The 27,879-nt window shown below is 40.8% G+C and overlaps 1 protein-coding gene across 1 annotated transcript in view; it reads left to right on the top strand.

Moving 5' to 3' along the window:
- Positions 1–1,541: 1,541 nt before the first annotated feature.
- Positions 1,542–27,879, top strand: part of GNA12 (G protein subunit alpha 12) — a 33,406-nt gene continuing 7,068 nt past the window's right edge. Inside the window, exons 1-2 of the mRNA XM_033166847.1 lie at positions 1,542–1,903; positions 16,695–16,910. Coding sequence (XP_033022738.1) covers positions 1,568–1,903; positions 16,695–16,910 — 552 coding nt within the window. The 5' untranslated portion in view covers positions 1,542–1,567. The remainder of the gene's footprint in view (positions 1,904–16,694; positions 16,911–27,879) is intronic.

The following is a 27,879-nucleotide window of genomic DNA, read 5'->3' as shown; positions in this document are numbered from 1 at the left end:
CGATCAGCCTTCTTGATGGTCCAGCTCTCACTTCCATGCATTACTACTGGGAAAACCATAGCTTTAACTATACGGACCTTTGTCGGCAAGGTGATGTCTTTGCTTTTTAAGATGCTGTCTAGGTTTGTCATTGCTTTTCTCCCAAGAAGCAGGCGTCTTCTAATTTCGTGACTGCTGTCACCATCTGCAGTGATCATGGAACCCAAGAAAGTGAAATCTCTCACTGCCTCCATTTCTTCCCCTTCTATTTGCCAGGAGGTGATGGGACCAGTGGCCATGATCTTAGTTTTTTTGATGTTGAGCTTCAAACCATATTTTGCGCTCTCCTCTTTCACCCTCATTTCTTATTATTATCTATTAAATTTGTATGTCGCCCTTTATCCATAGATCTCAGGGTAGTTCGCATCATAAAAGCACAATATAAAAAAACAACACATGCTTATATAGGCATGAGATTTATTAAAACATACAGATCATTGCAGAAGACGCCGGACAGACATCTCTAGAGGCTGCTATTGCTCTGCATTTCCTGTCTCTTAGCAGGGAGTTACTATCCCCGCCCCCTCGAACGCATCTCTCTACGAGCACCGCCCTCTTCCTCTTTTCCCATTCATGATTTTTCCGACTGACGTCACTCCAGCGCCCTATCCAATGGGCGAAGCCGTCAGCCTCCCTGCCATTCTCAGCATGGGAAAACTCCTCCCACTACCTCTCCCTTGAAGGGGAGGAGCTCCTCCTCCTGTCTCCTTTTTGTTTTTTTAACCCCTCCTGGACTAATCACCTTCCCCCTCCCTTTCCTCTTATTGGTCGGCGGGGGCGCCTAACCCCGCCTTTCCCCCCCTCCACATAAATCTCTCAGGGTTTTTTTTTTTTTTTACAAAGTCCCCGCCCCCCAGTCCAGAGCGAGCTCACCCGACAGGGGGAAAGGGTAAAAAAAAAAAAAACACCACCACCGACCGGCTTGGAGCGACATACTTCTCTCCCAATGAGAGACTACTTTGCGAGAGATGCTTCTCTCCCATTGAGCTGGGGGAGGGCGTCCTCCCGCCCTCCCGCTGCCTCGCCCCGCCCCTTCGCCTGGTGGGCGTGCGGAAGAAAGTGGGCGGGGCGGGCGAGAGTCGGCGGCGAGTCGAGCGGTGGGAGCGAAGGCAGAGCGAGTCGCCCCGCTGTTTGCCCCCCCCGCCCCCTCCCTCCTGAGGGAACACCAACGGCCGGAAAGTGACGGTTGAGGGTGCAGGGGCGCGCGAGGGGCTTCTTTTCCCGCCCTTTTCTGACGGGTGTGGGGGGGGGGAGGCAAGAGAAGGCTTTTTTCTGAGGGGGAATCGCTGAGGCGGCGGCGGCGGCGGCGGCCGGTTCCTCCCTCTGCCAACCGCGGCGGGCCGCGCCCTCAGCTCCGCCGCCGGGTGAGGAGGGGCGATGGGCGGGCCGGTGGTCTCCTAGCTCCGCCGTCGTGGCCCGCCCCCGCCCGCTCTGAGGCGGCGGCCGAGGCCCGAGAGCGGCCCCCGCGGCTCCTCTGCCTGACGCCTCCTCTCTCGTCGTCGTCGTCGTCCTCTCTCCGCGGCCTGCCATGTCCGGGGTGGTGCGGACCCTGAGCCGCTGCCTCCTGTCGGCCGACGCGGCGTCGGGCCGGGGCGAGAGGCCGCCGCCGCCACCGCCGGGCGAAGGGGGGAAGGAAGGCGGGCGGGACGCGGAGCGCGAGGCCCGGCGCCGCAGCCGCGAGATCGACGCGATGCTGGCCCGAGAGCGGCGCTCGGTGCGGCGCCTGGTCAAGATCCTGCTGCTGGGCGCCGGCGAGAGCGGCAAGTCCACCTTCCTCAAGCAGATGCGCATCATCCACGGCCGCGAGTTCGACCAGAAGGCGCTGCTGGAGTTCAGGGCCACCATCTACGAGAACGCCCTCAAGGTGAGGGGGGGGGAGCGGGGGAAGGGGGAGAAAGATTTTAAAAGGGGTGGGGGTGGGATGATAAGGTTCAATGAACGGCATATGCTTCAGAGGGGGCGGCCTCGCTTTTCCTCATCCCTCCTCGTCCCGTTTTTCCTTTCGTGACGTGTCTTAAGCCTTGAGGGCGGGGGTGGGGGTCCCTCTGGACACCGCTGGGATGGTTTGCTTGCTGGCTTGCCTGCCCCTTCTGTATCCCGGCTTCCCTCTCAAGGGGGTGTGCAGGGTCCCCTCACAAGAACCCCATGAAGTAGGTTTAGGTTGACAGGAAGACAATGACAGGGCCAATATCACCCAGCATGCTCCACGGCCAAGTTAGGATTTGAACCCTGGCCTCCTACGTCCTGGTTGTTACACTGCCGGACGTTGGGAGAGTCAGGTCAAATTCTTCATGCAACACATAGTCAGCCTACAGAACTCAGCCAGAGATGGCCACCAATTTGCCTGGCTTTAAAAGTGGATTAGACAAATCCATGGGCTGTCAGTGGCTCCTGGCCATGATTTTGGCTGCACAGTCCTTGAGGGAGCAGAGCTTATGAATATCAGTTTCTGGAAAACACAGGAGGGGAGTGGGCTCTTGTGCTCAGGTTCTGCCTGCATGTTTGCCCTTGGGGCATCTGGTTTGCCACTGGAAGAAGAGGATGCTGGACTGGTGATGATGAAGATTAAATTTTCAGCAAGGCTTTTCTAATGCTGGCATGGCCAATAGGTGTGGATGATAAGAGTTGCAGTCCAGCAACATCTGGAGGTTCAAAGGTTTGCATTGACTTAGGAATGCTGTTTTGAGTGGTGTACAGAATGCCCTGAATAAGTAGGTTGAAATAAAATGGGAGTGCAAGGCATACTGAAGCAGATGGCTGGGGGGAAATAGTGCCAGCACTTCTCATACAATTGTATAAACCCGACTACGGCCCTGTGAGGTGGAGCCAGGCGATGGGTGGAATGAGTGTGGTGAAGCTGTTATGCATTCTGTTTAGTGTGCATTGATGCTGAGGGAAAGTAGTATGTTTTGTATTTCCTCAGTTACAGTGTATAACATTGTAAGGTAGGAGATGAGAAGCAGGCAACTGGTGGTGGAATTGTGTGTTGCTTTGAATGGTTTGAATAATTAGAAAGCTGTGCTGTAAGTATATTTAATAAAATAAACTGGATGAATATATGGAAGGTAGCCTGTCAAGTCATAATAATAAAATGATTATTATGCTACTTTCCCTCACAAGTCAATGTATGTGCTTCATATACATCCAGTTCATCTTTACAATGATCCTGTAAGGTAGGAGAGCTAGGGGACGGGTGGAGTTGTGTAAGGGGAGGTGATACCAGTGTGGGTACAAAGAGATGGGCTGTCAGTGTTATGCTAGGTGGCATTATATTGCTTTTCCTGAGTAGCCTCTTTTCTATAATTTATTTGAATTATTCTTGGAACAGTATTCTTGGTACCACTGCACTTGGAATCATAGAATTGTAGAGTTAGAAGGGACCCAAAGAATAATCTAGTCCATCCCTTGCAATGCTTCATACAACTTTGTATCCATTGGGTTGGTTGACACAAAAGGATAAGCCAAACCATGCCTTACCAGGACTGCATAAACGTATGGATTCCCAGAGAGAAGCTCACAGCTGCTTTACTCCTCTCCAGCTCCTGTCCCTCACAGAGCTAAGCATGTCATCCAAACCAGGATTTATGGTTAAGCTCACTCATTGCTAGCCATGGTTTATTGTTGGCTGCAGATCATGGTTAGTGAGAAAGAGAGCATAACCATAAGTCCCAGTTTGGACAACATAGTAAACCAAACCATTACTTAGTTCAGAGTAGGAACAAAAAAGGACTGGGGAAGGAGCAAAGAAACTGCAAGGTCTCTGGAAGACCATGTATTTGTGTGGTCCCAGTGAGCCACAGTTTAGCTTACTGTGTTGTGCAAACCATTCTTGAAATAGTCCTGTAAGACCAATATTTGGAAGCCAACTTCTCTGTGTTCCTGTTCTCATTTCTTCCCTCTTTCTCCTATGCATCCTGAATAGTCCTGTCCCACACCTCCTGGATTATGGCTGTGTTTCAATGTTTTGATTGTCTGTTGTTCAAATGGAATTATGTGGGAGGTGCAGATTACATGATTTTCCTTTGTGGTATGACCAGGTGTGAGGAGTAGTGGTGTCCTCCATTACCCCTTGGTGTCACCTTACTGTCTCAATTCCAAAGACTGACATGGAGGAGAGAAGAGCCCAGTTTCAGGTTTCTGGAATTGGAGGATGGGATGAAACTTATGCCATCACTAAGTATATAGACTCCCTAGGAAGGAGTTTACCCACCTTTCATCACACAGTTCCAGTGTGGCTTACAACCATGTAAGCAAAACATATTCAAATTCAATAAAACAATTTAAAACAAACTGAAGACTGTACCTCAGACAATAGAGATGGTCTCACAAAATTCATACTATTTAAATGTTGAAAGCCAGTATCTCCAGCAAATGGCTATATAATGACAATCCTTGGCATACCTCTATGGCAGGGGTGGCCAACTAACAAGAGACTGTGATCTACTCACAGAGTTAAAAACTGGCAGTGATATATTCCCTGTTCTGGGGGGTTCAGATCAAAGTTGTTGAGGTATTTTCTGGGAGGAGGAAAGCCCAGTTTTTTGTTTTTTTGAGTCATGATTTTTATTGGTTTTTACACAAATTTATCTTATACATTACATTACATTACACATTACATTTACAACTTCACCTTCAACTTTATAAATCTCAACCTTCTTACAATACAAACCACCCAGCAAACATGCCCCCAACACCCAACCCTCCCCCATCATTCCCCCTACACTTCCCCCCTTTCTTCCTCTGTTTTATTCTTCCTCTTGATTAGTTCTCGCGGTTTTACACTTCTTTATTGTCTCTACCCTATGCTTTAAAGTATTCCCTTAGTCGCCTATATTTTCCCTTTTCAACTTCATTCCAATTCCAATTACTTTCCACTCCTTTCTTTCATATATACCACATTTTAGCCGGAAAGCCCAGTTTTTTAGGGGTTCAGGGCAAAAATGTTGAGCTTTTCTTAGGGGAGACAAACTTGTTGAGCTTCTTTGGGGGAGCCAGTGATCTACCAGTGATCTACCACAGACATCCAGTGATCTACTGGTAGATCATGATCTACCTGTTGGACATGCCTATTTTAGGAGTTGTGACAGTCAGTGTCCTCTTCCAGCATCCATGTTTCCAAGAGTGACAGAATGTGGAATATTTGCAGCTTTCTAATTCTTTGCTTTGTCATTGACATGGATCAAAATCCACAGGTCACCATTAACGTACCGTATGTGTTGAAATGAAATAGATGAAAATTGCCCATCTCTGTTTAGAGTTGAATGAAAATGCACACGTGTGGCTAAAGTGAGCTAAGGAGTTATTAATCTGGGCAGAGTTACGTTACACCTGTGCCAGTCCAGTTTTTAACCATGGGAAAGTATGCTTGTTTCTCCCTCCTCTTATGCGAGAACTCCCTCTCCCTTCTACTTTTTGAGCTTAGCTGTTCTTAGAATTGTATATGTACCAGACTTCTTGCTGATTGTGCAATGCTCTAAATTACTGTTTGCAAACCTGGTTAGAAGGGTCACTGAAGCTGACCTTGGTAATTGCAATGTATTAAAATGACATCTAGAATCACAGGTGTTGAACCTATGGTATGTGGACTCAGTATGGCCCCAATGGCCACCCCAGAACAAATTCAATTCAACTCAAACCTAACCATCTTGCACATATTGCTGTCTTAGAATATATACTAGTAAGTAAAGAGAGGAGGTGTAGAGTTGGAGGAACAAGGAACTGAGCAAGATATGCACACCCTGCCAACTGCACAGACTTGTTTTTAGATATTGCTCCCCAGCCTTCAGGTTTAAAAACTTTCCTTTAAAAATACCAGGAATCCACATTTTCTGTTGTACAGACAATATAAACCTGAATATTGCAAGCAGGTTCTAGGAAGAAGAGGAAGAAGAAGAGTTTGGATTTGATATCCCGCTTTTCACTACCCGAAGGAGTCTCAAAGCGGCTAACATTCTCCTTTCCCTTCCTCCCCCACAACAAACACTCTGTGGGGTGAGTGGGGCTGAGAGACTTCAGAGAAGTGTGACTAGCCCAAGGTCACCCAGCAGCTGCATGTGGAGGAGTGGAGACGCGAACCCGGTTCCCCAGATAACGAGTCTACCGCTCTTAACCACTACACCACACTGGCTCTAGGCTACTGGTTTTGACAACTATAATGCTTCTGAAGAGATGCATTATTTGTTAGGTTCGTTTAAAAAAGCTCTGCTGCTGTACACAACCAATTTTTTGTTAGCATGAGCTTTCATTGCCGAGATCCTCCTTTATCAGATGTTCTTCTCTACAAACTAATACAATAATAAACATGTTAGTTTTTATGGTGTCACAGAAGTTGGTTTTCTTCTTCTTTGCCACAATATTACTAGTATGTTTGTGGTAATGCTCACAGTGTTCTTGAATGTTACACAGCCCTAGAAAAACAAGCCCCTACTTGGAAATAAGTATATAAATTTGCTCTGAAAAATGTGTTCATAATCATATTGTGGACAAATTGTGTCTGAAACCAGTGGACTGAAGGGTAGCTTTAAATGAGTGGATTTAGAAAACCATCAGTAGGACAAGGAGGGAGAAGTTGTCATCCTGGAGTTAATGAAGATGGTACCCTTTGGTACAGGCACATCTTGATCTTGTTCTCACATCACCTTATATTACTGTCTGCTTGTGACTTAGGCACAGAAATGTGAGCAGCTGTGGATGTAGCACTGAATTTCTGCTTGTAATATGCAAGTGGAGAGGAGTACAGTATCGTTCCACAAGACAATTTGTGTTATAGAAGTCATGTGCAAAAGCATTATCAGATTGTGAGCTATTTATTGGTATTATAAAAGCAAAAATTGTGTATTCTGACTTAGTGTGATGTAGTGTTTGCCTTTTAAGACTGTGCTTATGACAATGAACATTGGAGTTCTGTAGTTTCATTTGATTTTTATCATCAGAATTGTTATTTTTTTATAAGACCACTGGCTCAAGTGGTAAGTGTGGTAATTTTTCAGTTGCTCTTAAAACATACAAGTATATGCTGACTAATGGAATTTTGAAGTGTTCACTGTCCTAAGTGAACATGTAACTGAGCATTTATGTTATTTTTTAATGGCTGTTTTTAAAAGAAAAGAAAAAACATATGTGGTTCTGTTGTTGACACTCTGCATTTTTATCCCCATTCACTGAACTATTCATCAATATTGTCCCTAACATTAAACCCTAGAAGAGAACCTAGCAAGCAGTACAGTAGCATTTAGGCCTTCTAGGGGAATTTCATTTTCATTTACCTCATTAAGATTAATTACATAATTAGTTATTGTGATATTTTAATGACTCTTTGTGTAAAGAAGATAGGTGTTTGTATTATGCTCTTCAGGGTTTGAAAATACCGGTAGTTGCTGTTTCTGTTATAAAAAATGCAGACTTTTTGAATTGAATGGCCACCTGTCATTGTCAAAGAAAATATTGCTGTTTAGTGCTTTCACAGATTTTATATGTGCTTCCATTTGACAGCACAGAAGAGGGTTTGTAATCTTGAGGTTAGGAAAAGTGATGAAATGTGTTTCCATATAGAGAAAACATAACTTAAAAGTGAGTGGATGGATTGATTTAAATCACTAAGAAGAGGAAAAAACATTTTAAATCCAGTTGCCCATTTCTAAATTCACACTTCCCTAACAAGCATGTGTTTTGTCTGGTTACTGTAACAATTAGACTGTATTAGTTTTTAGCCAAATAGAACCATTATGTAACCTGTCAGCAAAATTCTTATGTACATAAGGTGTATGCACATGAAAGAATTCTAAGCAAGAATCTTGTGCATCCTTATTTGGCAACCAGTACCACCAACCAAATTGGAACTCCCTTCTAGGGAAATATGCATAAAATAGGGCTGTAACATGTCTTAGGTGTTAAATACAGATTATAGAAATGCATTCACACACCAAGGTAATACTTGTTTTAGAAGGGTGTGGTGATGGATATGGAACAAAACGGTGTTATTCCACTTTATGGTAAATTAATTTCCATACTACATATAGTTTCAGAATTGAACACAACGCAGAGCTCAGGTAACTGGGCACAAAACAGAAATGCAAGATAATTTGCATGGACTCAATGGATGATCCTGGTGAGATATAAGATATCATCATCTGAATTCTAGTGCTTAAAATGACTTGCTAGTTGATGCGCCTTATCAAACCATAATATATGAACTCCTGTACTGTACTCTACTGTACTTGTACTCTTGTAATGACTGATGAAGATGTTTTCTTCCTCATTCTTCCTCTTCAAAGAAAAGCACCATTTCATGAAGGGATCATAAATTCAGTTTCATGAAATTATAAATTTGCATTTAAGTTCATATTAAACTAGGTTTCTTTTTAGAAGAGAAACCTATTAAGCTAAGCTTAAAAATTAAATCAAATTCAATTTTTTATGTTACCCTTTTAGAACATCATTTTTTATCATGAGTTACCAATTATTGAAACCTACCCTGTTTCTTAGGTGTTAAATACAGATTATAGAAATGCATTCATACACCAAGGTAATACTTCCAATTGGTACGAACAATGGCAGTACTTGCATATCATTTAGATTATTTTGTTTTTGAAACTCTTCTGGTATCATCCTGTCTTTTAAAAATCTTTCTATTACAGAGAAGACACACAGTTAACAAAATGCTGAATGTAAGCCCCTAATCCAAAATTTACTTTTCCATTTAGTGCAGGCAATGGTTTAGAGTTGTAGTTTTTCCTAGCATTTTATGGGGCAGGCTTCCCAAACATCAGTTTTGCTTTGGCTTAAGTAAATAGTCATTGGTTAATGATGGTTTTGCTTGTTAACCAAGGCTAAGCTTCAGGGCAGTTTTTTATGAGAAGCGCTAGTGTTGGGAATACACAGACTCTGTTAGTTCAGTATATCCACCTGGAATAAAAAAGTGTATAAAACACCTAAATTAGCACATCAGACAATCACATGACTCATGCAGTACTATTGTATAAATGGTTACTTGGAAGTAAATCCCTCTATGTTCAATGGACCTTACTCTCCAGTGCAGTTTTAAAGTTGACTTTAATTTAACTTGCTAGATCAAAGTCATCAGCAAATGCAGCCTTTGGACTAACAAAGGTCAGCTGCTGTTGCTTTAGTGGTCAGCTGGCAGTGTGTAACCTTAGGAGCTGAAATCTGGTTTATTTCCTTATGGGTTTATCGTCGTGTGTAGTGTTCTTGGTAAGGACTGCACTGTTCTTATGAAATGCCTGAACTTGTAGAGCCATAAATTTCAACGAGAATTGCCACAATCTGAAGAATTCCTCAACTACTTCTGCATACCCAAGACCATCCTTCTCTATTTTCCTTTGTAGCCGCTTCCTCACCACCACCATCCTATCCTGCATAATGGTTAGCTTTGAATAATTTCAGTAATTTCCAAAGTGGTTTGTCATAAAACATGAGGAAATTTCCTTTTGAAGAAAGGAACACGAGTCATTATTATTATTATTATTATTATTATTATTCTAATTCTATTAAAACACAAAATGCATTATGACATATGCTAATTGTCAGGAAACCCCCCTCGCCTCGGTAGGTAGCGTTCCCGGGTCATTTGCAATACAGGGAACCACCATCCCTGGTGCACAGTTCGTCGTCTTCCTCGAGCGGAGGAAGTGACCGTTCCTCCAGTGGGGAGAGGGAGATGGAAGCAGGAAGTCGGGGCAGGGGCTGTGGCAGCGTTGGAGAGCCTCAGCACCAAGCAGGAAGTGGGGGACAGGGACCTTTTCCCGTGCCCCGTTTTCATAGGGAGGAAGGACGTGGAAGGGGGAGGCGGGGGTTCAGAATCCCGCGCCTCTTATGTTGGACTAAAAACTGGAAACGGACATTCCCGGACTCTGCGGAGGGATGAGCTGGACGTCTTTACTGTTACTCCACTGTAAATATCTGCACAATAAAGAACTTAGTTTGTAGAAGTTCGGAGTCAGCCTGTTTCCTCATGAGCAACCACTGAGAGTCCTTACACTAATGAATACAATCACCATTTAGTAGTAAATAATTGTTTCTTCATAGTAAAATAGCCATTTGTATAAAACATAGTTCTTAGCATTCATAGTACTGTAAGTACTGTAAGAGTTAACTATTGTTACAAAACACTCCTTGAAGATACACAATGGGTCTTGATGTCTTCCAGATGAACTCTTGCTTTTAAAGAATTGGTAGAGCGATGGTTGTGAGGTGATGCTTAATAATGCTTTCCTCTGATGTTCTGGGATAGAGGTTAGGCTGGAAAACCTGTAAGATCCTGACTTGTTCCTTGCATCCTTTCTTTAAAAAAGATGCTACCTTGGCAGGTACAGTCTTCTAGTAATCTGGTAATGTGGTTGATGTTTTTGTTTGCAGGTTACAGCTCTCTTAGTTAACTAGAATTGATTTTTTAATTGCAAATTTATTAAAGAAAGGTGGGGGCACAAAAGAAGAAAAAACAGCTCACATTCCCAATACAACAAACATCAATACATCCATCTTAATCTATACTTGCAGATTGATAAATGTCCAAATAGGTATCCCAATGTTGAAGTTTGTAGAAAAGTTTCCCACCCCTGCTACCAGGTGTTTGAGTGTAAGAAGTGTAACTCTAACCTGGGAAAGTTTAATGTGTTTTGGAAGCTAAATATTCAGTGTTTTCTCTCTCTTAAAGTAAGGCATTTATAAGGTCTTTTCTAGTCCTGCAATTTCAGTCTGAACACTGTAATCTACTTTAACAACTATTGCACAAATTCTGTGTTGGATCTATTCAGTTGTAATACAATGTAATATTGATTATAATCCTATCATGGATGTTTGGGGCACTCCCAATAAGTAGCTCAGTTTGCATCTCCCAGAGTCCCACCATCATTTTTTTGTTTGCATTAAGACAACTCTCAAAATCCCTTCTCCCTTTCATTGGATTTACTTGGAGACAGAGAGTCGTATTATAGTTTACAGACATAACTGCAGTTACAAATACAAAGATTGAGTTGTTAAGTAGATGAATTAAGTTCCTGTAGGCTAAGTAAGGGGCATTGTATTTTGTTCATGTGTTTAGTCTTTTAACTCGGTATACAAATCTTGATGTTTACACTACTCATCTGGGGAATAGCAGCATTTGAATGATGAAATATATGGAAATATTTAAGATTCTTTGCTTTGATTCTGTGTTTGCAAGACTCATAAAGGCCAGAAGACGTATGTTTGAAGTGTGTTGGACAGGTTTCCTCAGGCAGCAAAATGGAACCATTTTAGTTACTTTTCTCCCATGCCAATAAGGTGAAGAACTTCCAATGGCCTCCTAAAAATCATAGTAGAGCATGCATCCTGGATGCTGCGACATGACAATCTTTTCATTAACAGTATTAATGCATCCAGGTTGCTGCCCAGCACTAAATATAAGGTTTGTAATATATAAACACTATATTCTCCAGTGTTCCAAATCTCTAGGCTCTTCTTCCCATAATCTTGTCAAATGTGATGCAAATGTTTAGGAGAGACTGTTAGCATATTTTAAAATGTCTGTATTTTTAAAATACCCATGTTATCTATTTAATATTTAGTGCTGAAGTTGGTGGTGACTTTGGAGCTCAAGAGTAGCACATGAAATAATATGCCATGAGAGTATTATGCCAATAAAATGCATGTTTTTAGAGAAGCAGTTGGGTGGGTTTTTTCTATAATACCTGCAGTTGGTATCTATCTTGAGAGATAATGGAAGAGTGTGCTTATCAGGAGTAAAGTCAAACCATTGAAGAGTTACAATATCTGCTGTGGCCATAGAGACCAATACAGATGAGACATGTTTTATTGCAGCTGGGGCAGATGAAGGTATCCAGTTTCATTGGTGCAGATGCACCATGGGATTTCTTCACTCCTCCCATTGGTCATTTCTCCACTGGTCATTGCTGTGGATACACAACCTGACTGACTGTCTCCAGGCACTGTGGTTGTCTGCAATGGACTCCCACATGGCGGGATTAATGTTGCCAGCCTTCATGTCAAGTTTGCAGACATCTTAATAGAAAGTTTGCAGATATCTTCTTAATACCGAGTTACAGTGGTACCCCGTGTTACACACGCAATCGCGCTACATAACACGGGTGTGCTTAACACGAACGCCCCCCCAAAAAACCAGAAGTTCGCACGTTTTTGCACTTCTGCGCATGTGCGAAGTGCGCAGAATGCTTTTGCAGACCTGTGCGTTGCGTGCGCTCCGGGGAGGACTTCCGGGTCGCGGAGGTCCGTAAGTCGAACCTACACAACATGGAGCGTATGCAACTTGAGGTATGACTGTACTAGCTCTTTTTTCTGCCTATTCCAAAGGCCAGGTTGAGTTATGGAATTTTACCCTATTTTTTATCCCCATAATGGATCTGAAGCATGAGAGTCAGAGAAAGTGGTTTGCTGTTAAGTGAGCAGAAATTCTAACTAAAATTGGTCACTGTGCACATATAACAGTTTACTGTATTTATTATTATTAAATTTTTATACTGCTGTTCATCCAAGGATCACAGGATGGTTTACAATATAAAAACACAAAAATACATAACACAACTTAGTAACAAACACACACACACACACACCAGTTTAAAAGACTATTGACTGTTTAATTAGCCAAATGCCTGAGACAGAAGGGATGTTTGCCTGGAGCCTAAAGCAACAAGGGCACCAGGCAAGCATTCCAAAAATGGGGAGCCATGACAGAAAAGGCCCATTCTCGTGTTGTCACTCTCCAGACCTTTTGTGGAGGTTCAGGACAAAAGTGTTGAGCTTTTTTTACGGGAGCCAAGGTTGTTGAGCTTCTTGGGGGGGAGTCAGTGATCTACCACAGACACCCAGTGATCTACTGGTAGATCACAATCTACCTGTTGGATGTACCTGGTATAGGAAATACTTTTAAAAATGATGAACAAGTATCTCCTGGCTTTGAATTCACCTTAAACTGGATTTGCTTGTCATTCACTTTTTGGTACATGACCATAAACATGCATCAACAGAAGAACAACTTATTATAAGACCCCCCAAGAAAACTTACAGTAAGGGAAAAATAAATAAATAATATTCTTTTTAAAGATGCTGATGACTTACAAATGTTATGGGCAGCAGAATGAGAAACGTTAGCCACTGTCCAGTCCTTATGTTTATGTGAAAGTGGTTTGTTTGTTTGTTTGTTTGTTTGTCTGTCTGTATATTCTATACATTTGGACACCTCAGGAGATATCTTTGCCAAACACAGCATTAGGGTTTTTGTGGTGGAGGCAGCAGTCTTCTCTTCAGTGATGTTTGGATGCCAGGTGCGATTTTGAATCAAGATGGCAGACCAAAACATAACACTAGATTGTCTTCCCCCAATTTTTGGCATAACAGGTCCAAAGTCACAGATTCCATTTTTAAAAAATTTAATACAAAAGCTTTATTGTTGTTTCTATAAATACCTAGACAGCGCTACGCACTCCCCACTAGTACTATATCAAACTTTTAAATCTGCTAGTACGGATTTATGCAGGCAAGTTGTGAACAAGTTGCCAGAATACTAGCAGTGGTTGCTCAGGAAAGCTTTGAATTTAGGAATTGCTGATTGATGCGCACTGGTTTTAATTCCCCAAAGTAATATTGTAACTCTCAGAACCACTATTTCTAGTATTGTACTTAAATAAGTCAAAATACCATTATTCCCTATTGGTTGTAAACTGAAAATAACTACCTCGGAGTTATACTTCTCTTTACCATTTATTGGAAATAATTTTGAAGAGGGGTAAACATGGGCGTACCCAAGAGGGGGCAGGTTTTCTTCAAACCCAAGAAAAATTATATTAGTATAAGACATGATCCATGATCACTGCAGATGGTGACAGCAGTCACGAAATTAGAAGACGCCTGCTTCTTGGGAGAAAAGCAATGACAAACCTAGACAGCATCTTAAAAAGCAGAGACATCACCTTGCCGACAAAGGTCCATATAGTTAAAGCTATGGTTTTCCCAGTAGTAATGTATGGAAGTGAGAGCTGGACCATCAAGAAGGCTGATCGCCGAAGAATTGATGCTTTTGAATTATGGTGTTGGAGGAGACTCTTGAGAGTCCCATGGACTGCAAGAAGATCAAACCTATCCATTCTCAAAGAAATCAGCCCTGAGTGCTCACTAGAAGGACAGATCCTGAAGTTGAGGCTCCAGTACTTTGGCCACCTCATGAGAAGAGAAGACTCCCTGGAAAAGACCCTGATGTTGGGAAAGATGGAGGGCACAAGGAGAAGGGGACGACAGAGGATGAGATGGTTGGACGGTGTTCTCGAAGCTACTAACATGAGTTTGGCCAAACTGCGAGAGGCAGTAAAGGATAGGCGTGCCTGGCGTGCTCTGGTCCATGGGGTCACGAAGAGTCGGGCACGACTGAACGACTGAACAACAACAACATAAGACATGTAACTAGAATTTAAAAAAAAATTCCCAAGCAAATCATTGTAATAACTATCGTAATAAAGCACTGCTATAAATATATATAATTTTCTTAAAATTATGGTTTCATTCACCTTTTCATTTGGTTTCATTCACCTTTTTCGTGCTGAAATGTCACAACCTGAGCGACCATGGCTGCCCCCCCCCCCCAGTTTTGATCCTGGGTATGCCCCTGGGGGTGAAATAAAAAAAGAGCAGCCACTCCATGAGAATGAGCACCACCGGAGAGAAAGAGTATTGTGCAGTTCCATGGTTCTGATAGGAAACTATTATGATCTCATTCCCCCGTGTAGGAAATCTTTCAGGCAAGGGCTGCAGCTGTGCAATGGTAATCATTTGAAAGCTGCTGGAGTGAAACAAGACTGCATCTAGATGAGTTTAAAGAACTTTAGAACACTGGAGCCTTAGCAGGTGAAAGGTCAGAGCTAGCTTGTATGGGCAGGGATGACGCATACATATTTGCAACCCAATTTAAGAGGCAAGTGGAAGATAATAGGCTGTAGCAAACACAAAATGGCTACAATATTAATAGCTTTCTTGCAATTGTTCTATTGTTTTACATACTGTACTATTCTACAAACTGGATACAAATGTACGTAATGCAAAATATCTTCAGATATTCATTTGTACTGTTCATTAACGTTGTAGCAAAGAATGCTCTGGGAGAGTAAAATGGGAGTTTCGTAGCTTGATTAGCCTTTTAACATTTGTTTTTAAATCTCTTTCATTCTGGTAATGCATCTTACCCATAATAGAAACTTCAGTGCGGTGGCATTGGGATAGAGTTTAACTCCTTAAAATGACCTCGCAATTTAAATTTGCTTTTTGTCTGTATCATTTCACCTTTGATTTATTATTAAATGGAAAACCCCAGCTAAAGCAGTAAACATTGTTGATGGCAAACCAAATACTTGAGAATGGGAGCAGGTTTTTAAAACTCTTAGTTGCAGTTCAGTGAAAAAGAATGTTAACTGCATTCCTTGAGTTCATAGCTTCCTTTTTAAAGGCTTTTAATAATTGTACTGTGCTTTGTGTTGAATGCATGCTCTTTGAACAGTTTATCTGAAGGATTAAATTGTATGGAGATGAAGTAATAGACATTCAGGGTGGCTCAGTGTTTACATTAGAGAAACTGCATTAGAAAGAGTCCAACCTGATAATGGATAGTTGAAAAATTTTAATTAGCTGCCCTTTTGCTGGAATACTGGAGAAGCTGCAGCTCTCCTACATTGCTAAATGTAAATTTTACTGCTAAATCTTGCACTGAAGCTTATTTCTTATCCTTGATCTTCAGCATTAAAGTTCTTGGGTGTACTCCTTAACTGTAGGAATGAATCCTGAGGTTGATGCTTGGCGGGTGGGGTAAAAGAGCTTCTGAATAAGTATCATAATGTAAAATTTTAAAAAATAAATATGGGTAGGGCAATGCTTAGTGTTTTAATCCTTGTGTGGTTACAGCAGACAAGCCTACATTTTAGAAAATGTCATTAGTCATAATGAACAGAAGTTGCAACTGAGGATTCTATAGTTGGGCTTCCTTTGTCTCCCTGCTTTCCAAAAGCAAGGAAATTGGGGAGAAAATTAATACCCGTGAAGCCAGGATAAAAGGAAAATATTTAAAGCTATCTAATCAGCACCCTTATTCAATCTTCTTTAGAAGTTTGAAATCTGGTATGGATGTTTGAAATTTGGGGTTAAATGTGCTTAATGCAAGTCTTCTATAGATAGAAGGCAACAAAGCAAATTTTGATGTTAACTGATCATATCAACTCAAACCTGTGATAAGTACTGTGCTTTCTGACTAAGGGTCCATAATGAAAGTAGCAATTTTGAGGAATTGCACAGTATGAAAGAATTGCATTGTTTCTAGGGGATACTAAATGAGGATGCTTTGCCTCCGTATACAAAATACAGTTGACTTAGTGTTTCTCATGGTTTCTATTTTCATGGCTTGATCTATTGCAAGGAGAAATAGATTGGTTTGGGGACTTGTTGTGATCTCTTACTGCTTGGAATGCTATTACTTTATGTGATCCAAATACATTTTATTGGGGGTTGCATTTAACTAGTAAAGAAGAAAAACTTACTGAAGTGACTGGTCAAAAATCACATAATTCTTCCTTTTATATATTTCTTTCCTTGAATGTAATTGTTCTGTTTCTTTGGTCACTAAGTGTATTTATCTGTTCCTCTAGGGCTGCAGGGTTCTAGTCGATGCACGGGACAAACTAGGGATCCCTTGGCAGTATACAGAGAACGAGAAGCATGGAATGTTTCTAATGGCCTTTGAAAATAAAGCTGGGGTGCCCATTGAGCCTTCTACGTTCCAGTTGTATGTACCTGCCTTGACTGGCCTGTGGAAGGATGCTGGGATCAAGGAGGCATTTAGCCGTCGAAGTGAATATCAGCTGGTGAGTATGCCAAATGGTTTGCTTAACAAAGAGCAAATTTCTTCACAATTATCTGAGTTCTTGAATGATGACTCAAAAGTTATTTTGGTAGAAGATGGTTCTTAACCTGGAGAAGCAATCAGTAGAAGTGCTATAGATCCTGGTATACATAGTGATAGTCAGCAGCTTGAAACAAAATTGTAATAATCTGTATTCAGCAATAAGTGAAATTACAATAAGTTATGTAGATATGAGTTGTGAGTCTTCCTGCAGAAAATCTAGCTTAGTTCTTTTGTCGGCATCCTCTCAAATACTGTTGTTAGTTTCTTAGCATATGTTTATATATGTTAAAATTTAAAAGGCAGCTTATTAAAATCTGATAATTGCTTTTTGAGTGTTAATTAAGAAATAATTAGCTTTATATCTACCCAATTTTCACATGTATGTTTAGATGTGTTCAATTTTTTAAGCTACTTTTGATACTAGAAGGTTTGAATAGCAGCACCAGGTGAGGGTATGTAAAACAATTTGGGGGGGGGGCGGGGGAAACATTGAGAAGAGTTTAAGAAACTTAAAGTTCCAAAGAACCAATCACAAAAATAGGGTAGATCCTGAAAATACAAAGTGGATCTTGAAAAGACACATCTTGGGTGTCAAATACCAGAGTAAAGAGGTGTGTCTTCAGCATTTGCCTAAAACTGTATAATGAAGTTACCAGATGCACCTCTGTGAGAATTGCCACCACCACCCCAAGCTTCTGAGGGCAGGGAAATTATTAATAGCCTCCACCCCCTGCTGATCTTAACTCCTAAGGGGGTATGTAGGGAAGGAGGCAGTCTTTGAGTTGTTTGTTTGTTCAATATATACCACCATTCATCCAAAGATCACAGGGCAGTTTACACTATAAAAAAGTAAAACCATCAAAATGCATAATGTAATAGCAAAAAGCTACCAACATGTCTGACCAAACTGCGGGAGGCAGTGGAAGACAGGACTGCCTGGTGTGCTCTGGTCCATGGGGTCACGAAGAGTCGGACACGACTAAATGACTAAACAACAACAATAACAAAAAAAAAACCAGTAGGGCTTCAAACACTAACATGAGACCATGAATTGGACCCAGAAATGAATTGGCAAAGAAATTGGTGTTTTTCTCTTCTGAAGCTTTATCTAATTTAATGTTGTTTAAGATTTCTTTGAAATTAAGGAAATCTTTAAAAAAAATGTTACTAAGGTGAGCTGAACTGCAGCGTGACTTTTTTATGCAAATTTTTAGGATACCTTCTGGCCCTGGCTTTGTTATAGCTAGCTAATATTTCCTATTTACCCTTAAAATACAACATCCAATTGAAGATTACAATAGAAATTGAGCCTGTCACTCAGGAGAGATAGGTGAGTGCAGTTTTAACCCTTAGCTAATATTGCTTTAAGAGTTGCCCTGGACTGTATACCTGCACAGTATAACAGAACTTTGTTACTAGTTCATGGTGAAAGTGGGCTAGAGTATTATTGCTACCATCCATTTTCAACTCTCAGCTCCACCCAACATGACAATTGATATGGATTCATTTGTATCATATAGCATGAGCATAATTTGGCCATAAAGCAGTGGTAGTAGCCTACAGAGTATCTTTAGTTTAAGAGGGCTTTCTAGAATTTTATGTAGCAAATACTCAGTAGAATGGTAGATCTGACTCAGAGCAAGTTTTAAGTTTGTCTAAAGCAGTGGTTCTCAAACTTTTTTCTCTGGTCAAAACAAAAATAAAAAAATTCCTTCCAGTAGCACCTTAGAGACCAGCTAAGTTTGTTCTTGGTATGAGCTTTCGTGTGCATGCACACTTCTTCAGATACACTGAAATAGAAGTCACCAGACCCTTATATATAGTGAGAGAGTTTCTGGGCCACACTTTCAGAATAAAAGTTTGCTCACACCACACCATTTTTCTAATAAGAAATACATTGGAAAACAAAAAGAAACAACACCTAACAGTGCTTGATTTAGAACATAGAACACAACTACTTTATAATATGATCATGGGACATCCAGAAAGTATAAAACTATGCAGCTACTTAAGAACAGGAACCATTCTCAAAATATAATATTGTCTGTCATTGAATCTACCTGCCACACTTGCCATCCTCTCCTGCCACAAGAGTGTGGCGCGCCACACCCTTTTAAGAACTAGTGGTCTAAAGATAAGAATTGAAGCACAGGTTAATAGTTTACTGTGGTCACTGCTTTATGGTCTGTTTCGCTGTTCTCCCCTAGCAGCAGGATGAGACAAATGCAATCTCTGGCTTTGTGTTGTGTCTCATCCATGGATTCTGGGTTTTTTGGCTCACAACAAACTACAGTTTGTAGCCAAGGTTTGTTCTTGGCTTACTGGTTGAGGCTTTTTGGAGTGAAGCAAATTGTAATCCCTTGTTCAGATATAATGCTAAATTGGGGATTGTGAACTTGTGTGTGCTAATGATAGGGAAACAAACAGCTCAGAAGGCACATCATGGCAGCCATGAATTATGGTTTACTGTGACTGGTGAATTGAGGCAAAGTGCAAAGTTAATGTTTGACTTTCATTAGCAGCATCAAGTTTATGGTGACAGTCCATTGCTCTCTCAGAACCTCCTCCTAATCCAAATTGGGAAGTATCCTGGCAATACTATGAATTAGTTTGGCTTTATTGAATTGTATTACCGGTAATGGTTTTGATGAATTTGTAGTTTTCCTTATATGCTATTGTGTTTGATATAGTGATTGCAATATTTGTTGTTTTTTAATACTACTGTGATTATTATGAGCCACTTTGAGCTCAACGTTTTTGTTGGTGGAAAAGCGGGATTCAAATATTAAATCAAACAAATCAAACGGCCTAATGGAAAGGGTCTAGGACCACAGGAGCTCTGTCTAAGCACTTGAGGCACTCTACTTTTGTACCCAGTGCATCAAGTTTCTGGCTGGGACCTTGAGCCTTTAGCACTGTGTGGGTGGATTGTACAATAGCAGTATTTTCTCTGCTTCCCTCTTTTTCCCTTAAAGCACACTAAATAGCTTCTTCCCATCTGTGTCTCATGGTAAGTCCCACTGTCTCTATTATGGAAGCAAGTCTTTGTGTGACAAAAGCTTCATTGTGTATATTAGCTACATTGTCAGGTCTGTGTCATCTTCTGCAGAGTAACTACAGAATAAGAATTCTTTGATAATTAGTATGTGGCTCCCCCCCCCCCCTTGAATATGAAAGGAATATATTGCTTTCTCTGGAGATCCTGTAATTTCTACTTTCTTTGGCATTTTTTGTATCAACCCAAATGGTAGGAAAATCACTTGGTAGACATACTATGGGTGGTTTTTTTAATGGTAATGTCCATTATCCTATACATATCAACATACCTACACACCTACCCCACACGGACACCCACCAAGTGACTTGACTTCCAGCCGTTCTTGTTACGCTACTTTATTTTTTCAATTAGCTTAACATTTCATTCTTTCTTTAATCTCTTCTTCTATCTTAACTTTACTTTATTTTCACTCTAATCTTTTTCTGGATTCACTCAATATCTGTCAAAAGTTCTACTTTTTCCACATAGATTTTGATGTATTCCTTAAAGATAGCCCACTCCTTATTCACTTTTTGTACCATATCTCCTCTTATCCTCCCTGTTAATTTGGCAATATGGAAGTATTCCATCATTTTAGATAGCCAGTCTGTTTTAGTTGGGACGCTGCTGCTTTTCCAATTTTTGGCAATTAATAACCTTGTCACCGTAGTCACATACATAAATATTGGTCTGATAGTTCTTTTTATTTCCTCTGACATGATACCTAGAAGAAAGGATTCTGATTTTTTTTCCAAATGAAAATCTAAACATCTTTTTCAATTCATTATAAATATTTTCCCAGAATAGTATAGGTAGGTATTATATAGAATAATGTAGGTACGTTTTATGCTATGAAAATAAGGTAGTGGGATGTGTAAATGTAAATATATGTGTTTTATATGTTAATATAAAACACATATATTTACGAAGAATTGATGCTTTTGAATTATGGTGCTGGAGGAGACTCTTGAGAGTCCCATGGACTGCAAGAAGATCAAACCTATCCATTCTCAAGGAAATCGGCCCTGAGTGCTCACTAGAAGGACAGATCCTGAAGTTGAGGCTCCAGTACTTTGGCCACCTCATGAGAAGAGAAGACTCCCTGGAAAAGACCCTGATGTTGGGAAAGATTGAGGGCACAAGGAGAAGGGGACGACAGAGGATGAGATGGTTGGACAGTATTCTCGAAGCTACTAACATGAGTTTGGCCAAACTGCGGGAGGCAGTGAAGGATAGGCGTGCCTGGCGTGCTCTGGTCCATGGGGTCACGAAGAGTCGGACACGACTGAACGACTGAACAACAACATATGTTAATAGAAAAGAAAAGAAAAGAAAAGAAAGTTTCTCGTCATTTTCTGAATCTTATAATCCTTTCTTGTACAGCAGTTCATCTCAATAGGAGGCTAAGCGGTAGCAGCTTTTCCAATGCATTCTAGTCCAAAATGGGATTTGAGCCAGAAATTTCCCATCTCACACTTAATCATTACTCTCTACCAGTACTTGATAGCTCCCATAGACCCAGAACAAAAATATTTGAACATAATTTCTATGAGACCAGGGGACCCAAGGGACTGCCTTCTCCTGTATTGACCTGTTTAAGAGTTAATATCTTCCTCAGAAGTCTTTTCCCACATGTTTCCACCTTCAATGGCAACTTAAGAAAGGATTTCTTTGGTGGTGACTCCCAGTTCGTGGAGTGCCTCCCCCCCCCCAAAAAAATAACTCACCTTATCATCTGCAAAGAGCCCTAATTTATTGGTTCTGCCATTTATTTCCACTTCCTTTACGTTTGTGGCTACTCAGATTTGGATTGCTAGAGGTTCCAGAGCCAGGATGAATAGGAAGGGAGACAGTGGGCATCCTTGTTTTGTGCCTCTTTGGTTGCTATGGTATTAGAGTGCATACTGGGAGTCCTGCATTTTGCTGAGACTTGGAAGTAGATTTGTTTGAGGGTTTGTAATAAGTTGGGACCAAATTTCATGTTTGTTAGTACTGCTAATAGTTATTTCCATTCTAAGCAATCAAAAGCTTTGAGGATGTCTAGGGACATAATTGTCAGTGGGAGTTTAGTTGCCTTGCTGTGTTCAATCAGATTCAGTAGTTCCTGATGGGATCTGTTATATTGCGGCCAGGGATAAAGCCAGTCTGGTCTGGGGCTAATAATTTGTGTAGGAAAAAAATTAGGTGGTTAGTCAAGATTGTTGTGAATATCTTGTAGTCTTGGTTTAGTAATGAGATTGAGTGGTATGATTCTACTTTGAGACTGTCTTTGAGTGGTTTTGGGATAGAGACTATCTTGGAGGAGTTCCAGGTTTTAGGAATGGGGCCCCCTTTTATGATGTCATTGAATAGGCGGGTCATGTAGGGCATTAGGGGTTCTTTGAATTTCTTGTAGAATTCTGCTGTAAAGCTGTCTGGGCCTGGGGCTTTGTGTGGTTTCAGGTTTTTGAGGACCGCATCTATATCCTCCAGGATGATAGGACTGTCCATTAATTCCTGTTCCTCATCTTGTAGGTGTTTTCAGGTATGTTAGGTCATTTCCCTATTGTGCAGGTAAATGAGAGCATTAGTACATGAACACAACTCTGCCTCGCTAAAAAGTGATATTGTTCAGACTGGCAAGAAAGCCGTTTATAAACCACTTCAGTAATATTTTCTGGGACAAGTGTGACGTTTATTCAAGGGGGGGTCATAGTTAGTTGTTTAAGTGTAGCGGTGGGGGGAGAGATGAAGGGGGGGGGAGATCCGAGCTTTAAAAAATGCTTTGACATCAGCATCAACTATTCAGTTCCCCAGCCAGTCAAAATCTACAAATTTTTCACTCTGTTGAGTCCCCAACTTCTAGCTCCTGTTAAAAGCATATCTGGTAACCATACCAGGGAAACCTTCTTATCTAAACTCTGAAGAGCCACTGTTCTGTTGAAGGTGACAGAAGATGGACCACTGATGTGAATCAGTGCATGTGAAACTTCAGGCTTTTTCAGTTAAAGAAAAAAAGGCTTTATGTGAAAATGACTGTAGTCACAAGTTTCACAACTAAAAGATCTACAGCTATGAATCCATTTTTTCACTTACACTGTGTAATATATAAGGAAGATCATTTCTTTTTTCTAGTTGGCAGTTATGTTTAAAGAAAAGAGGCTGTGTGAAGTAGCTGACTTGACTTATTTGTTTTAATGTCTCTCTCTCCTCCTTCCATAAAAAAAGTTTCCGGAAACAATCTTCAAGGTGTTCTTTTTGAGAATATGGAAAGTGTTGCTTTGAGTAGTAATTTACTGACACCTTTCAAATGTTTTCTCTGTTTCAAACATTGACTTCTGCAGTTCAGACTATGGCAGACTTGTGCTTCATTTGGCTTGACTCCTGAACAAACTTCAGGCATGTGTCCTGAGAGGGTAACTTGCCCTACCACATCACTAAAAGAAGCTGCTTAACTGAGCTCTATTTATTCATTTAAGTCAGGCAAAAAAAGCTTAGAAAACTTCTACCAGGAAGAAACGGTTTTTAATAGATTGCCATTTCTTTACGTAACATGTTTTGTGCTGGAATGCTAATGATTTGCACCCCTCTTCAGTAACGCTAACAGTAACAGTAGCATCCTAGTCCAAGGAATGCTGCAGCTTGGGTGCTGATGTTTTGCCAGTCTTCGGTGCCATTTTTTAAAGGGACATCTTGAGTTGCATTGTCTGGACAGCTGTACTGTTTTGATGGGCGAGTGTTTTTCTGCTGCAAGTCTCTATGCTGCAAAACAGTGTAGCCTTCAAGCCTGTGAGCCTTCAAGCTTGTTTAGCTCCCAGTATTCCAGATGAGGTGGCCTCTCACTCCCACAGTGGAGGACTGTCTTGCTCATAGGGGAAAGGGGAAGGCAGAGCAGCTTGAAGAGCTGCCAATCTCATGGGGGGAGTCCCCTTTTGTGTGGCTTATTCTAGTTTTTTCATGGTGCAGTTTTACCTGATGCTTATTATTTTAAAAACTATTTGTATGTGAAACATTCTGGGAGATTCACCTGAAAGCAGTATGTTAGTTAATGAATAAACAATAAGCAAACAAACGTTGCAACTGTCTTCACATCATGACCCTCAATATATTTTTCTTGGTAGGTCATCCTCAGTTTGTGCCCCATTAGTGTGCATGTGGTTAAGGTTTTCCTCCCAATGTGCATCACTTCACACATTCTTACATTACATAGTCTTTGTCATTTTAATGCTCTTTCATCTGGTTTGAGGGATATTTTTGGAGCTCCTTGCCATCGCTTTGTGTTTTCACTGCTCTGAACAATCTGATGTCATCAGCTAACTTGCTGAACACACTGATCACTTGCAAGTTCAGGTCATTTATGAATAAATTTAAAAGCATCAGGCCCAATATCATACATTGGAAGATCCCATTTCCTACAACTCTCTGTTGTGAGAATTGTCCCAATCTCTTTTTCCTGTTCTTTAACCATATACTGTTTTAATAAATGACAAGATTATATATATATGTGTGTGTGTGTGTGTGTGTGAGAGAGAGAGAGAGAGAGAGAGAGAGAGAGAGAGAGAGATCCAAAAGGAACTCCCTTAAGAGAATCAGGTCTTTTTGCCTTAAGACGGTATTTAAAAGGATCTTTTGGAGAGTTTAGAAGGGGTTAAATACCAGGATCTTTAAAATGTTTTTAAATAATTCCAGTAGCACCTTAAAGTCCAACTAAGTATAGTGGATGCTCGGGTTGCAAACGTGATCCATGCGGGAGGCGCATTCGCAACCTGCAGCGCTATGTCTGCGCATGTGTGGGTTGCAATTTGGCGCTTTGTGCATGTGTGAGCACCGAAACCCGGAAGTAACCCGTTCTGGTACTTCTGGGTTTGGCATGGTGCACAACCTGAAAACGTGCAACCTGAAGCGGCCATAACCCAAGGTATGACTGTATAAGCCAGGCACCCCCAGGCATCACCAAACTCGGCCCTCCAGATGTTTTGGGACTATAACTCCCATCATCCCTGACTAACAGGACCAGTGGTCAGGGATGGTGGGAACCGTAGTCCCAAACAGCTGGAGGGCCAAGTTGGTATAAGCTTTCTGGGTAAGAGCTTTTGTGTGTATACACACACTTCTTCAGAATACTGTTTCTTCATATACTGTTTTGTTAACTTGATTGTGGTGTTTTTAGTTAGTGGCAAATGGAATAATAGGATATATTTCTTATCCCGTGACTAGTTCTGATATATTGTGATTATTGAATCACTATAGTCCAGTGCAGTACCATATTTCTGATGTTCGTTGTATCTCTTGTTGAACAGTCTCTTCTGGGACTTGCCAGTTACCTGTATATCTGTGAGACAGGCAAATGAGCTATGAACTTAATAGGTGTGTGTGTGTGTGTGTGTGTGTGTTTTCTGTGTAGCTAAGGTGTGGTCTGTTCAGCTCCCGCCACTGGTGATGGAAAAGGATTAGTTTACTGGTTTTAACACTTCTACTGAAACAGCAACCTCTCAGCGACCTTTTAAATCTCTGATATAGCCCTCCATTGGAGAACCTGCAAGAAGAGTCTATTATTGGATGCTTTGCTTATAGTTCAACTGAGAGAAATGGGTTCATGGGTTTATCAGCCAAAATGTTCCCTTCTTTATTTTGGAAATATCTCAACTGAATAAAAATGTCAAAATGCTGAGAAATAACTAATTCCAGAGGATTATCTCTTTTTCCACAAGAACAGCAATTATCAAGCTTATTTTTACCTTTTTTTTCTAGGCATACCTTATGCATCAAGGTTGGCTACAATATGTGTTAACATTGTGACAGCTTATCTTACTTATGACTTGGCTGCTCAAAATACTGCTTCAGAGCTATAAGTAGTAGAAGTCTAAAACAAATTTTACGGCATTATTAATATTATTTATTCAAATTATATACCATGCTTTATCAAAAGCTCTCAGGGCGGTGTACAATATTAGAAACACATTAAAAAGCATCAATGATAAAAAATATAGCAAAAAGCATACCGACAGACAATAACAATAACATGCAATTATTTGAGTACTCCAGAACTCTTAATCAGATTTGATGAAGACATTAGATGAACACAAAAATGGAGGGACTTGGCTGGTGGTAATGCCATGAAACTGCACATAGTCTGCCAGATCTAAGAATGTACTATGAGGCAGCCTGTCTCACCTGGTTAAAGGAGTGGTGCACACTCAAAAATCCCGAATTGCTGGACCTGGAGGGGTACAACAACAGATTCGGCTGGCATGCATACCTGGGCTACAAAAAGGTTAAAAAGTTCATAAGAATTTTTTGAATCACATCATCAGGAATTCCCTTTACATTGTTTCAGGAAAATATAAGGACCTTCTCGGGCCTAAGGTGCCATGATAGATCTCGCCAACTGAAGCTCTTGCCGTTAAAAGGAAAAACACAAACGGAAATTGTCCTGTCTATAAATCATTATTAATAGAAGAAGAGTACTAGTTAAAGTTTAAAAAAATTAAAGAAATAAGAGATCAAGTCTTAAACTTGTTCAAATATTATCAATTATTTGAAACCTTCAAATATGATTTAAAAAGAGGATTTTTGGTGGAGATTTCCAGATTTGAATCAGATCTAATAAATTCTAAAAATAAAACCCTCTCCAAAACATACTGACTCCTCCTTGACTGGGAAGTCAAGGAGGAGGAGGTTAAGTCCACAATGATCACATGGACCCAAGACTTTGGTTACAACATAAAGATGAGCCAATGGGAACACCTATGGAAAGTAAATTGGAACTTTAGGGCATGCTATACATTAAGGGATAGCCTTCAAAAGATGTTATACCACTGGTATTTAACCCCTTCTAAACTCTCCAAAATGTACAAAAGTGTCCCTAATATATGCTGGAGATGCGGAGAATCAAGTGGAGCCATACTCCATATGTGGTGGGTTTGTAAAAAGATCAAAACCTTCTGGAATGTCATACATACTCAGCTTCAAATAATGTTAAATGCACCCCCCCCCCCAAAAAAAAAACAGAATCATTTTTATGGGGCATTACAGGACCAGATATAGCCAGGAAGATAAGGAAAATATTTCTGTATGCCACCACAGCCACAAGAATACTTATAGCAAAACCTTGGAAGAGTGACCAAATCCCCATCAGATCAGAATGGTTACTAAAATTGGTAGAATATGCTGAACTAGATAGTCTCTCAGAAAAGATTAAAGATAAGCAAAAACAGGAGTTCATTGATAACTGGAAACCTCTAAAGAGTTACTTAAAAAATAAGTGTTGCAATCTGAATTCTGTAGCAGCTTTTGAATAAGCTCTGTAAATAAATGTTAAATGGGTTAAAACAGATATGTATACTCCTGCCTACCTAGCAGTTCAAGCACATCAAAGTACAAGTAGATAAATAGGTACCGCTCCAGCGGGCAGGTAAACGGTGTTTCCGTGCGCTGCTCTGGTTCACCAGAAGCAGCTTAGTCATGCTGGCCACATGACCCAGAAGCTGTACGCCGGCTACCTCGGCCAATAAAGCGAGATGAGCACCGCAACCCCAGAGTCGGACACGACTGGACCTAATGGTCAGGGGTCCCTTTACCTTTTTAGATATATATACATAGATGCATATCAATATTTTATTATGATTTTGCTGATAAATTTAGGCAATAGGTTTATTAGAGTGAAAAGATGTTGAGAATGATGGGAAATCAAATTTATGAAGATATATACTTCTTCGTTGGAATTTTTATTTTCATGAAAAAGAAAAAAGAAACTCCATATAGTATTATGGTAGAATATGGAAGGAGGTGGGCATTCACATGGAACTCTACTAGGTATCATGCAGACATCAGGTTGCACAAGGACCTTCAGGGGAAAGGAGTATAACAATAGCTAACAGAGGCAAAATCTGAAGCTATTTACAGTTAAGGT

This window comes from Lacerta agilis, chromosome 13 (assembly GCF_009819535.1).
Source record: "Lacerta agilis isolate rLacAgi1 chromosome 13, rLacAgi1.pri, whole genome shotgun sequence".
In the NCBI taxonomy this organism is placed as follows: Eukaryota; Metazoa; Chordata; class Lepidosauria; order Squamata; family Lacertidae; genus Lacerta; species Lacerta agilis.
This window is presented reverse-complemented; position numbering and strand designations above follow the sequence as displayed.